Source organism: Hydra viridissima, unplaced genomic scaffold, assembly GCF_058129835.1.
Source record: "Hydra viridissima isolate aposymbiotic clone 2 unplaced genomic scaffold, HvirCarnegie_v1 scaffold_17, whole genome shotgun sequence".
NCBI lineage: Eukaryota > Metazoa > Cnidaria > Hydrozoa > Anthoathecata > Hydridae > Hydra > Hydra viridissima.
The window spans coordinates 952361-965746 of NW_028324316.1; the positions used below are offsets into that span (position 1 = coordinate 952361).

The 13386-nt window shown below is 27.4% G+C and overlaps 1 protein-coding gene across 3 annotated transcripts; it reads left to right on the forward strand.

Moving 5' to 3' along the window:
* Positions 1–2107: 2107 nt before the first annotated feature.
* LOC149876952 (uncharacterized) lies at positions 2108–9448 on the forward strand. Of its 3 annotated transcripts, none has more exons than XR_016448412.1 (6): positions 2108–2431; positions 2773–2893; positions 3214–3308; positions 3391–3433; positions 4357–4699; positions 5287–5394. XR_016448412.1 is itself a non-coding variant. In XM_090074718.1 (6 exons), the coding sequence occupies exons 2-6, from the start codon at positions 2773–2775 to the stop codon at positions 8804–8806; spliced, it is 405 nt and encodes a 134-aa protein (XP_089930844.1). In that variant the 5' UTR covers positions 2108–2431; the 3' UTR covers positions 8807–9448. The 3 variants fall into 3 exon arrangements, 2 of the variants coding, with proteins under 2 accessions (XP_089930844.1, XP_089930843.1); XM_090074718.1 differs by lacking the exon at positions 4357–4699 and adding an exon at positions 8769–9448; XM_090074717.1 differs by lacking the exon at positions 4357–4699 and adding an exon at positions 6198–7848.
* Positions 9449–13386: the final 3938 nt, after the last annotated feature.

Sequence of the window (13386 nt, forward strand, 5' to 3'; positions counted from 1 at the left end):
TCACATAAATCTTTTAAAAATTGCTTTTGATGTAAACTTAAAACTATTACTTTAAAACGTTAATAGATTTTAGATTTACCCATTTAAAGTTCTTAATTTAAAACATGACATTTCGTAAGTACCGAAAATCCCATTATAATGAGGGATGGATCATTTATTTTTCAATAAACTAAAACAAGAGGTGTAAGGGTTACATTTTTTTCAATAATGTATACTTAATTAAATTATGAGCAATCCATTTCTGGGTACGTTTATTTTGCAAAAATTATTTTTCATGATATTATCCCGAAATCCAGTCAAGTGTGGCTTAATCTAATAATTTAAATTACCTAAAACTGAAGCGTATATAAATCTGATATAAATAAGATATTCTAAACAATCATACGCCACCACAATATATTTTCTCTATAGAAACTTATTTAATAGTTAAAGTTTCTTGCCTGTTATAGCTGAAATAAATAATACTAAAATGATATTTATAATACATTTGACGTTGACTTATGACGTAGTGCGATGCTTGAGATCAAATCTCTGCTTAACCGGGCACGTCATCCTCTTTTTGAGGCGGTTTATAAAGACTGTTACCTTACGTGTTGTATATAAAATTACAAATGTATCCGATACAAAACTAAAATGCTCATTTAAATAAGTATAGCTGAGATATAGGTAGAGGGGCGGCTGTAGGAACGAGTATCTTCAGAATCTTAAATAAAATATATTCAGTTTACAAGGTTCTTCAGATTTATTTGACCTAAATTTTAGGAATCTAATTAGGCCTGTAAATATTACCTTTTGGCGTTGTGATAAAATTTCTGTTTTCAATCAATTTTTGGACACCATTCCACACCTCTCTATAGAAAAACACTAGCTGTTCACTTTCTGTTTCTAATTTACTGGTTGCGTAATGTGCACATACGCATGAGCTGAGGCTTTTAAATACCTAAAAGAATTGCTACTAGGGCCGAACCTGTTTTAAACATCCTTATCAGATCCAAAAAATAAGTCCCTCGAATTTTAAATAGGTCATAATCCAACGCCAACTCAATTTTTCGCATTTTTTTCTTATTGTTGAAACTCTAAACTTTTGATATTTTTAAAATAACTATTTTTCCAAAAGAAATATAATTAGATTATTACTAGGATTGGCGTTTTTTCTAAAATTTTGACATAAAATAAACAAAAAATCATAGTTTTTATTAGAGTTCGGTATTGCAACCTTTGTGTTCTCGGTAATGCAACTTTTCAATATATCCATTTTACTGTTAAAATTGTATTCCTTGTTGACGGTAAACTATTCTATTATCTTTCATACCAAATGTAAAGGAATCCAACACCCATTTCCATTATTACATTTTTACAAAATAAAATTTGTGGTTTTTTTAGTTTTTTCAAGAAAGTTATAACTCAAGTATAATTAGTAACAAGTTATAGACGGTTTGAGAAAAAAAAAAATTCATGATAAATTATGTTTTTGGGGTTATATGATAAAGCTGATCACTACTTTGCTGATCACTACTTTTTTAGGGGTGATTGACTCCTATTAATGTTTAAAATCATATCAGAACAAAAGTTTAACCATCACCCTAACTTTTCCTATAAAATGTAACAAAACATTAAAACTTCGGTACTGCAACGCGCCGTTAAATTGGAATGAAAGCGCAAGGTTGCATTACCGAACAAGTTTACACATACTGATGATGATGATGATGATGATGATGATGATGATGATGATGATGATGATGATGATGATGATGATGATGATGATGATGATGATGATGATGATGATGATGATGATGATGATGATGATGATGATGATGATGATGATGATGATGATGATGATGATGATGATGATGATGATGATGATGATGATGATGATGATGATGATGATGATGATGATGATGATGATGATGATGATGATGATGATGATGATGATGATGATGATGATGATGATGATGATGATGATGATGATGATGATGATGATGATGATGATGATGATGATGATGATGATGATGATGATGATGATGATGATGATGATGATGATGATGATGGTGGTGGTGGTGGTGGTGGTGGTGGTGACGGTGATTATAATAATAATAATAATAAAAATAATAATAAAACTATGATTAAAAAAATCCTATTGACTATTAATGGTTAAAATATTTCTAGGTATCACTATTCATTTGTTTTATTGCAGTACTCTAACAATTGTGAAGAGTTTTTTTTTTTTTATTTTCGGCTGGTATAAAAAGAGCATTCATTTAAATGAGCCATTTGTCTAAGAAAAGGTTTATACTCTTAGTATTTTGATACTTTTGTTTTTGCATTGTCATTGTTTTTTAAATGTGTCTGACTTCTTTATTTTTGGCTGGTATAAAAAGAGCATTTTTATTATCTATCCATTGTTGAAGCATCTGAAAATAGCTATTTTAAGGTTTGTTTAATTTTATATTTCAGCTTTTATAACTTTTATACTTTATATTTACATAAGCTTTTTATTTGATTTCACATCATATATACATTAGTGTCTTATGTATATATGACAAACAAAGTGGGGAAGAGATTTGGTTATAAAAATACTTTTCGTTGAGAAAGATTAAGAAAAATTGAGAACAAAAATATTTTCTTGTTGTATTTGCCAGTAAAACTCTTCTAATGTCTTCTAACATTATTTCTTTTTTATTACATGTAAGGTGACTTAATTACTTTTGTAACAAAGTGTTTTCTAATTAGATTCTTTTTCCTGTTGTGAGGTTTACAACTTTTCTACATTAGATGACACTTATGTTGAAGAAATCATTAAAAAAAAAGGATAAAAAATTGTTCCTTACAACACTGCCAGAACCTCCACTGCCTATGAATAAGTCCAATGCTAAAAGTTTAACACAAAACCTAGGTAATTATAATAAGACTTTGTTTGAATGGATTATTCACTGAAATATTTGTTCATGTTTTGAGTTCTTGTTTATTTTATAGCTCTCTTTACATCTTAATAAAATGCTTTTTTTATTTGGGTCTTATACTTTATTTTATGTTGTTAAATTGGGTTCACATAATTTGAAAAACTTCTCAAATTGATATTATTGACAAAATTTTATTGTGTTGAATATACTTGTGATTGATCAATTTGTTATAAAAAGCAAAGTTAAATGTTAAATTGCTTGTTGTGTGATTCTTTGTCTTACTTCACTAATAATTATTATCTCTTTTGAATAGAGTTGTTAACAGATTCAGAGACAGAAGAGGCAGTTTCTCCATCTCATTTTATTGTTGAGCACAATAAAACAAAGCAAAGATCTTCAAGATTAGTTGTGAGTAGTTCTAGCATTTGACCAGGTTTAAGTATAGTATAAATAGTTAAACAAATCTCTTTGATAGCCAAACGTTTTACAGGAGGAAAGATCAAGAATTGCTCTTGACCCAAGCCCTAAGAAAAGTAAGTGGAAGTTATCAATAATGGTATGTCATAAAGCAGAATATTATGTGACTTTTTAGTTTATCTGTCAAAGTAAGATTTTCTGTAGCACCTGAATTTTTATTTTCATTTTAGCCTTTTTAACTGATAATTTGCATGTATTAAGTTTTTTTGTAAATACATAACTTCTTATGATACTTTATTAACTTCTTATGATATTTTAGAGCCTTTGATAAGAGCATTAATATTTTTGTTGACGAAAAAACATAATCTATTTTTTTTCAGTTTCATAAATATTAAGCCACATACAACCTTTTTACAAATCTCCTTCATCTGCTTATTTTGTGAGGGTAAAATCTCAAAGTTAACTTGGAAATAAATGCTGGCAATTAAAAATAATAAAAACATTAAGACTTTGTTTTTAATGAATTCATTGAAACTTTTTATGAACTTTAATGTAAAATAGAAAAGAAAAAAAAAGAAAGAAAACAAATGAAAAGAAATATTGCAAAGTAGTTTATTTACAGTCCAGACTGTTTTTATTATTTTTATTACTGTCTGATTCTATGCAAGAAGTTATGCTGATATAAAAAGTAAGCTTTCAAAAATATTCAGCCAACTACTGGGAGTGAATAAAATAACAAAGATATGTTCTTTTTCGGTTTGTTTTTATTCATTCCTCTCTTTTGCATTTGTATAATGTTGGTGGTCAGTGATGTATCTAGAAGTTATTAAGAGACACATGTAAAAAGAGTTTGAGCTTATATTTTGAAGACCTTTTTTTTTAAACCAAAAAAAAAAAAAAATCAGCGCACAGCTGTATGGATATTAGGATCAATTAATAAACTAGTAATACGATTTTTTTGCTATTTGGTTTCATGACCTAAATAATAAATTTGAGGTAACTAATGACCTTTTTTTCACATATACACAATTATTTATAGATGTGCAACATCTTATTCTCAAAGAGCTGGCTGAAATAAAATTTATTTTAAAGAAACTTGTAGAAGTAAGGTTTCATGCAACTGGAGTGAAGTTGCTAGAATCAGTTGACCAATTGGTAGCACTTAATAATAAACTTAATGGCGAATCAAAATATAATAAATTGGTATGATCTAATTATCTTGTTTTTATTTGGGTTGTTTGAAGGTGGCTCAGGATTAACTCTATGTTGTATAGAAAAATAAATTGAATATATTAGTTTTTATTATGTTAGTTTCAGCTTGATAGTTTGAAAGTAGTTGGTGGCAGAAAGCCAAGAGAGCATGTTTTTATGATCATGAAATGGTAAATGATAGTTCTAATTTAATTTCAGTTAATCAGAAGTTTAATGAAATAGCAGCAAAAAAAACGAATAATTTTGACTATTTGACTAACAATTACTTGTAACTTGAAAGTAATAAAGTTTTGAGTAATTGTTAGGTATTTAATTGAGTAATTTACTGTAGGTATTTAAACTAGTACCTACATGCAAAAGTAATTTTGTTCGGGGTTTAAATTTAATGATTATAAAACTTTATGAATTATAGTTCATTTAAATAGTTTATTTAATGTATTCAAATATGTCATTTCATTACCATATTCAAATGTATATGTCAGTTTATTGTAAAAATATCTGTCAGGTTATTTTCCAATCAGCTACAGTCTAAATTAAATCGAAAAGGCTATTGGGAAAAACAAGTCTCGAAAACCTAGTAAATATCTGGAGTGTTCTACGAAGTATAGTTTTAATGTGTATATAACTGCTCTCTGAATTAAAAATGTATTCTTCAGCTCATTTTTGTGCCATAGTAGTATTTTTGTCTCCATCACCTTTCTTTATCAATACCAAAGTAAATTATGTTGAATATTTTAAAATTTTTTTGTTTTGACAGATTCCTGTGAATACAATGTTGAATCAATAAAAGATCTAGAAAAATCTTTAACTGATGTTTTGCGAAATGCTCCTGCTCTTAACCAGAAAAAAAAAGAGTTTAATGCAGGTAAATTGGTGATACATTGTTATTAAAATCAATAAAATTATATTTTTAAATTAACTATTATTATAATTGTTATAATAATAATAATAATAATAATAATAATAATAATAATAATAATAATAATAATAATAATAATAATAATAATAATAATAATATTTCAAATAATAATAATAATAATAATAATAATAATAATAATAATAATAATAATAATAATAATAATAATAATAATAATAATAATAATAATAATAATATTTCAAATAATAATAATAATAATAATAATAATAATAATAATAATAATAATAATAATAATAATAATAATAATAATAATAATATTTCAAATAATAATAATAATAATAATGATAATAATAATAATAATAATAATAATGATAATATTTCAAATAATAATAATAATAATAATTATTATTATTATTATTATTATTATTATTATTATTATTATTATTATTATTAATATTATTATTAATATTATTATTATTATTATTATTATTATTATTATTATTATTATTATTATTATTATTATTATTATTATTATTATTATTATCATTATTATTATTACGTGTTTAGTATTTTTCAAAGCAGCTTCAAATCTGAAAATAAAATTATTATATATATTATTATTATTAGTAGTATTTTAAACAGGTTTTCTTGATACTTCCTAAAAAACGGAATTGGAAGAAATTATTGGTGGTAAACTTTACGTTTCTTTATCTTATTTTTTATTTTCCTTTATCTTATTTGCGCTTTTTACATAATATGCAAAAGAGATGGGTTTTTTTCATTGTCACCAGATTTGAATTGCATGAGCCAATTTATCTTCAAGAAGTTCAAAGTTGTTCTTTTGGGTCATGACAATGTGTTTAGTATTTTTCAAAGCAGCTTCAAATCTGAAAATATACCATTTGCATCATGGATCTAGTAGAGTGGAAACTGAATAATCTTCTGTTTCTTCAATTGCTGAAAAGTGTCTTTCCTTTGCATTTTTCAAAACAATTTTCAACTCCTGAACACTGACGTTGTTGGAGGCTGTTTCCAAAGCTTTAATAATTGTTATCACAATTGGAATGCAGGAATGCATATGATAACTGATTCTTTAAACCTTATTACGCATTAAAATGATAAAATGATAAGAATAGACAATAAAAGCGGACTGCTTTTAATTGCAAAAAAAAAAATAAAAGGATGAAAAGAGTAAAATCGTTTGAAGTAAAATGATATCGGCTGTCGGCAAAAGTGACATGATATTAGTAATAAAATGTAATCTTATACTTTTTAGATCAAATAAAAGATTATTAATTCTTACTTTTAATTGTTGTTTGTCACAATCTTTAGCAACATTTGGTTGTAAGCTAAAGATTGAAAACCTTTCAATAAGTTTATTAAAAGATGTAGGGTGACTGAAATTTATAAACAAGGAATTTAGCTCGGTTGAGCAAGACACAACAACTAATTGGATTTCAAGATGGGTTGGTTTTTCAAAAATTTAAAAACAGCGATAATATTGATTATTGCTTCACTTCTAATTTTTAAACTTCTAACGCTGTACTTGTTTCACTCAAATATGCATTTTACTGCTAACTTGAAATACAAAAAAGTACTCCGCAGTAACTCAGAATCTGATTGTCTAAGAAAAGAAACTGATTTTAAGAAAACAGTTTTTAATATTGCATATTGCGTTAAATCCACCGAGTTTGAAAAGTAATGTGCTTATCCAAACAGTTAATCATTGCAACAGAGTAAAAAAGATGAGAGGAGACTTTTTACTTCTATTGACGTTGCAAAAGGATTTCTTTTGGAATAAAGAACAATGTTTTTGTCATCTCTTCTAGATGTTTTCCTCTTTCGACCACGTGTTTCAGGTGTTTGTTTTTTTTTTAGTTGCATTGCATACCATATTAATTGAACAGTCCATTAAATTTGAAATTTCTTTCAAAGTTTTACCCTGGTTTCGTAACATTTTGATTAATTTTCTTTTATCTTCCGAACAATGTACGTTACGTCCCATTTTTATTTTATTTTTTATCCTTTTATTTTTTATTTCTTCTAAAAAAATAAATATTTTCATTTTAATTCAAAAAATTTAATAGTAACTGTTAACAAAATTCATCTTTTAACTAAATAAATTAAATTATTATTGTAAATAATTTAATTTTAAATATACATTACTTATTATTTTGCACACCTTAAATTAAAGTGTTCATGAAAAATCAAACAAATACACGCACAAACTTGTTTATACACCACCAGCAAACAACACAATATACATAAGAAAGTGAGGTTAGAAATATATGTGGGATTCCCGCATTTATGTCAAGCATATTCATAAATATGATGTAATAAACGCATTATCCTTATTATTACCTATTATTTTGCACACCACTGTATCTACCAAAAAGATGTATAACACGATAGTTGAGGAACACCAACCTCCTACGCAGCCTGCTAGACAACCTCTTCAAATGACTGTCAGAGCACAACTGATTGTGTATTGAAAATACACAATCAGTTGTGTTATATATATATATATATATATATATATATATATATATATATATATATATATATATATATATATATATATATATATATATATTAAGTGTAGACATATGAACAAATACATGCTTGCGTCATTTGATAGTAAAGACTAATTTGAAGCGATTAATAAGAACAATTCTCTTTTAATAATAATAATAATAATTATTATTATTATTATTATTATTATTATTATTATTATTATTATTATTTTCCAACTTTTCTCTTATTTAATAATATTAATAATATTAATAGTAATAGCAATAATAATAATAATAATAATAAAAACAATAATAATAATAATAGTAATAATAATAATAATAATAATAGTATTAAAAATAATAATAATAATAATAATAATAATAATAATAATAATAATAATAATAATAATAGTATTAATAATAACAATGATAATAATAATGCAGGCACATGTATTCATCTTTGTAGTTGCATACATACAGGAGAAACTATTTTAAGCTCGATAGTGTTTAAGTATCTGTGTGGGGTTTTTGTTGGTGGATGAATGGCTAGGTGTCTCGATGGATGTTTTCTTATGTAAATGGTTGCCTTCTGATGTAAATTGTTTTTAAAAAAGATTGAAAAAAAGATTATAAATGAATACGTCTCTAAAAGGTTCTGAAGATTCATGACGTAAGACTTAACTTATTCAGGACTTTTTATAAATACTCTTAATTTGTAATTAAGTTAACTATGAAAAGTGTTAAAGCTTTTATCCGTTGATGCTTTGTTACTGTCGAAGGATTTGTTTTTGGGTTAGGGTTTTTCAGCTGCATCCAAGCGGTTCTACTTTGTCCTTTTCTCTTATTTAGAAATAGTTTTGCGTTGCTTGGTCAAGACTGAGCAGTGAACGCCTCAGGGAAGAAATAGCATGAGCCCTAAGATTGGGATTAGTAAAAATGTTTTTGGACAGATGTCCAGAGTAAACAAAAGACTCACGCAAATGAAGAAATTAAAGACTCACGCAGATGAAAAAGATTCTATGTCCCAATCCCGCACAAGCACAAGATCGCTAAACAGCCCTTCCTCGATCAATATTTCCTAATACTTCAGAGTCATCAGTTATCCCTAATAGTATCATTTCTTTTAAAATGAAAGACTCTGATCCAATTTCTGATTAAATTAAGATTCTCCTAAAAGTATTTTTAGCCTTATTCTATGTTCTAGAATTAAGTCCATATTCGCTTTAGTATTGACATTTCGACTTGTAATAAGTTATTGCAAGTGCAATTCTAGCCTAAAGTTCTTAGTTCTAATTATGTGGCAATACTCGTTTTAAAATTCAAATTTCGGATTTCGGATTAGATTAAGATTCTCTTAAGGATATTTCTAGCCTTACTCTCTGAGCTTTAACCTAGCGTCAATATTAGTTTTAATATTGACATTTTAAATCGGATCAAGTTCTTGTTCAGTGTATTTCTAGCCTAATTCTCTTTGTTCTGACAAAGGGTCTGCGTATCGTTATTATTTTGAACCGATAACAATATGAAACGATAACGATATCAAACGATATGAGTTTGTCTATGAAACGATAATATCGGTTTAGTTATCGTTATTATACCGATAAATATCGGTATTCTCGTTACTTTTATGTATTCCGATAAACCGATAAAAAAAGCCGATAATATCGTTTCAACCGATAAGTTATCGTTTGGTTATCGGTTCAAACGATAAGTTATCGTTTCATAGACAAATTCATATCGTTTGATATCGTTATCATTTCTTATCGTTATTGGTTCAAAATATCGGTTCATACCGATATACCGATAACGATACGCAGACCCTTAGTTCTGACCTAGTGTCAATATTCGTTTGAATGTTGACTTATATCCGTGTGATTCTATCATGATTCTCTTAGCTCTAGCCTAGTGTTAATTTTCGTTTTAATATTAACTTATTTCAATGTATTTCTTCCCTGATTCTCCTGGTTCTAGCCTAGTGTCAATATTCGTTTTGACATTGACTTATCTCCGTGTTATTCTAGCCCGATCCTCTTAGTTTTGGCCTAGTGTCAATGTTCTTTTTAATATTGACTTATCTCCGAGTGACTCTTTGTTGCTGTCGAAAGATTTGTTTTTAAGTTAGGGTTTTTCAGCTGCATGCAAGCGGCTCTTTTTTGTACTGTTTCCGCTTTTTAATTAACTTTTGCTCTTATTCTTTTTTTTTTCTTCGGCATCTATGAAGTCAATTTTAAACTTTATCATATCTTTAAAAATGTCGATTATTGTCCGAGTTAGAGATAAAATGAATGAACTTTCTGATTTTAACTTTTTCTAATCCTTTTTTGCTAATCTTATATTTTAATTTTAAGTTCAATCAAAAATCAACTCTGCATTTATTGTTCCTTTGATTTTAAAATGAATAACTTATCAATAAAACAATTTTTGATCATTTTAATCCATGTTATAAATTTGTATTAAAGTAACACAACTTTTCATTAACAAAGATAATCAAATTTCTATAGGAGCATCAAAACAATCAACAAGATTTTTGAAACCGGAAATTGTTGTTAACACTTTGCTATATGACCTAGCTTAGGGATTCACCAGTAATTAAGGTTTAGCAGATGTGGATTTAGCAAAAGAATTACAGCTTTAAATAGAACTATTTTAGAATATTTAGCGTAAAAGTTTAGTAAATAATAAATAAATAAAAAAAAAGAACTTTATATTGCATTTAATAAATAAAAAAAATAAATAATTTTAAATTGCTTTTTTTGAAAGAATTTAATCAAAACTCTATGTTTGAAATTGTCCACTGAAGTTGAAAAGCGAAAAAAGTGCCAACTACGAGTATACTCGTAGTAAGTTGGCGTCATTTATTTGCCAACTACAAGAATACTCGTAGTTATACTAACTTATTTCAAATAATATTTGTGCATGACTGGCTTTGTCTGTTCTTTTTTTTTTTTTTTCTCTTGGCTTCACATTTGGTTTCAGAAAATATTACATTCAAGATTTTAGTTTAAAAATCCAGAGAACCTAATTTAAATGCGGATAAAGACAGAAATAGCTTAAAACAGATAAAAATAAAACATCAATATTAATTTAATTTTTTTTCATGAAAATTTAAGTGTAAATCTATTCTGCTGAATGATACATTCTGAAACATTCGCCGATACATAACGGAGGTCTATTTTCACAAACAGGTTTCAGAAAATATTACATTCAAGATTTTAACTTAAAAATCCAGAGAACCTAATTTAAATTAAGATGAAGTGCCACTTTTTTATACCATCTAATTGTCTTTCTTAGGCAATCATAATATGATACCATTTGTTCCGCCCTATCTACTCCTGACATATATTGATTGTAATCTTTAATAATGTTAGGTTTCATTTTCTTCTCTCCTCTTCTGTTTGTCACTTCAATCATTTGCAACGAATGCATGTTGCTAATCATTAGCACGTCTCTTTTGTCTTTCCATTTAGCAACCACTACACCCTCTCCGCTTCTGCTTATAACGTCTCCCTGTTTCAATTTTGCTTTTGTACACTCTTTTGGATTTGACTTTCGGTCAGTTCTTAAAGTACCACAAATATATGTTTTTTGATTTATCATGTGCTTTGTTAATTCAAAGGAACTGTAAAAGCTATCGGTGTACAGGTGATAACCTTTTCCCAGAAATTTTTCCGTTAAATCTAAAACAATAGCTCCCGTTTGACCCAACAAATGTTTATCGAGAGTTGTCTCGCCAGAGTAGATTTTTACTTTTAGTACAATACAATCTGATTCGCAAAGCGTATAGAACTTAATACCATACTTATGTCTTTTATTTTTCACATACTGCCTGAATACAAGACGTCCCTTCCAAAGCATCATTGACTCATCGATTGATATATTTTTATTAGGACAGTAGATGTTATCCATTGCATTATTTAAGTGATCGAGAAGTCCAATAATTTTACACAAGCGTCCACTACCCGAATCTTCATTGTTAATAAAATGCCAAAACCGTAATATTAGTTGGAATTTATTTCGTGACATTATTCTAGAAAATAAGGGAAATCTATAGAGACTGTTCTTAGACCAATAGTGTTCTAAAGATGGCATTTTGATACACCTCATATGTAGAAGAACTCTAGGGAACTGCCGCATATCTTCTGAATTTATTGGTTTCCAATCTTTAAAACGTGAGCTTCTTCTGAGGGGACGCTGCTTATTTATTTCTTGCGTTGCGTAGCGATTAGTTTCAACTACCATAGTATTTATAAGCTCTTCTGTAACAAATAGTCTAAAGAAATCTAATGGTTTCTTGCTCTCCATGTATATCTTCAAACCAGGAACGGCAGTAAATTCGATTTGTTTTACAATATTCGGCTCATCTTTCCATTGGTTTGAATTTCTAGATGGACCACCCGTTGTTCTAGCTCTTTTCGGCGGCATTAAAAAATCTTCTGCAGTGGCTGCTAGATGAACGTCTGTGTACTGATTGTCATCACTTTCTTCAGTGTTAATATCTTCAGAACCTGATTCTGATGCAATCAAGCTCGAAGACGTAGTAGTATAAGTGAAAAATGAATCCGAATCTTTAATATCATCATCTTCACTATCCTCACAATCTTCCATTATCATATGTGCTGATCCAATTGTGGAATATTTTATAGATGAGTAATTTCTTTTTTATAAAAAAGAAATCACTCATTTATAAAACACATTAACTAGTATACTGTGTAAAAAATTCGAAGTGCACACTAAAATGTTTTTTAATGTATTAAAAAACATCTTATTGTGTACTTCAAATTTTTTTTCACATTTTTAATAACATACAGTATAATGTAGTTATCAAATATATTTTAGCTTCTAGTCTAAAAAACACAACGATTTAGAATTAAGAAAACAAAATATAAATACCTTTTTTACTCATGATAACTGCCAATGTGCATGTGCAAAAAAATTGAAACACTATAATAATAATGCATCAAATAAGGTACATTACTACTCTTTTTCAAGATGTAAGTGAGAACTTGAAAGTTGTAGTTAAGAAACGTAAGATTTAATTGAGAAATACAACACGTAATTTAGAAGTCGCATTATGTAATTTAGAACATGGAAGATGTAATTAAGAAACGTAAGATTTAATTTAGAAGATGAAAGTTGTAATTAAGAAACTTAAGATGTAATTTAGAAGATGAAAGTCGTAATTGAGAAAATATAATATATATTTCAAATTACATATTGCAATTTCTTATTTACATGTTGGGTTTCTCAATTACATTTTAAAGTATCTTAATTGCATGTTGTGTTTCTTAATTACATCTTACGTTTCTTAATTACAATTTTCAAGTTCTCAATTACATCTTGAAAAGATGTAGTCACAGCAATGAGTTATACTCATTACGGTGTTACGAGTACTTCGGCACTGTAGAAAAAAAATTCCTTCCCCATTGCCAAGCTACGAGAATACTCGTAGTGCTTTTTTTTTGTCAGT

What these genes read in the sequence shown, in the direction of transcription:
- LOC149876952 (XM_090074717.1), top strand. Translation starts at nt 2,773, where the DNA reads ATGACACTTATGTTGAAGAAATCATTAAAAAAAAAGGATAAAAAATTG. An exon ending in AAAGATCTTCAAGATTAGTT is followed by an intron (nt 3,309 to 3,390) that starts GTGAGTAGTTCT and finishes AACGTTTTACAG; the next exon opens with GAGGAAAGATCAAGAATTGC. An exon ending in AAAAAAAGAGTTTAATGCAG is followed by an intron (nt 5,395 to 6,197) that starts GTAAATTGGTGA and finishes CATTGTCACCAG; the next exon opens with ATTTGAATTGCATGAGCCAA.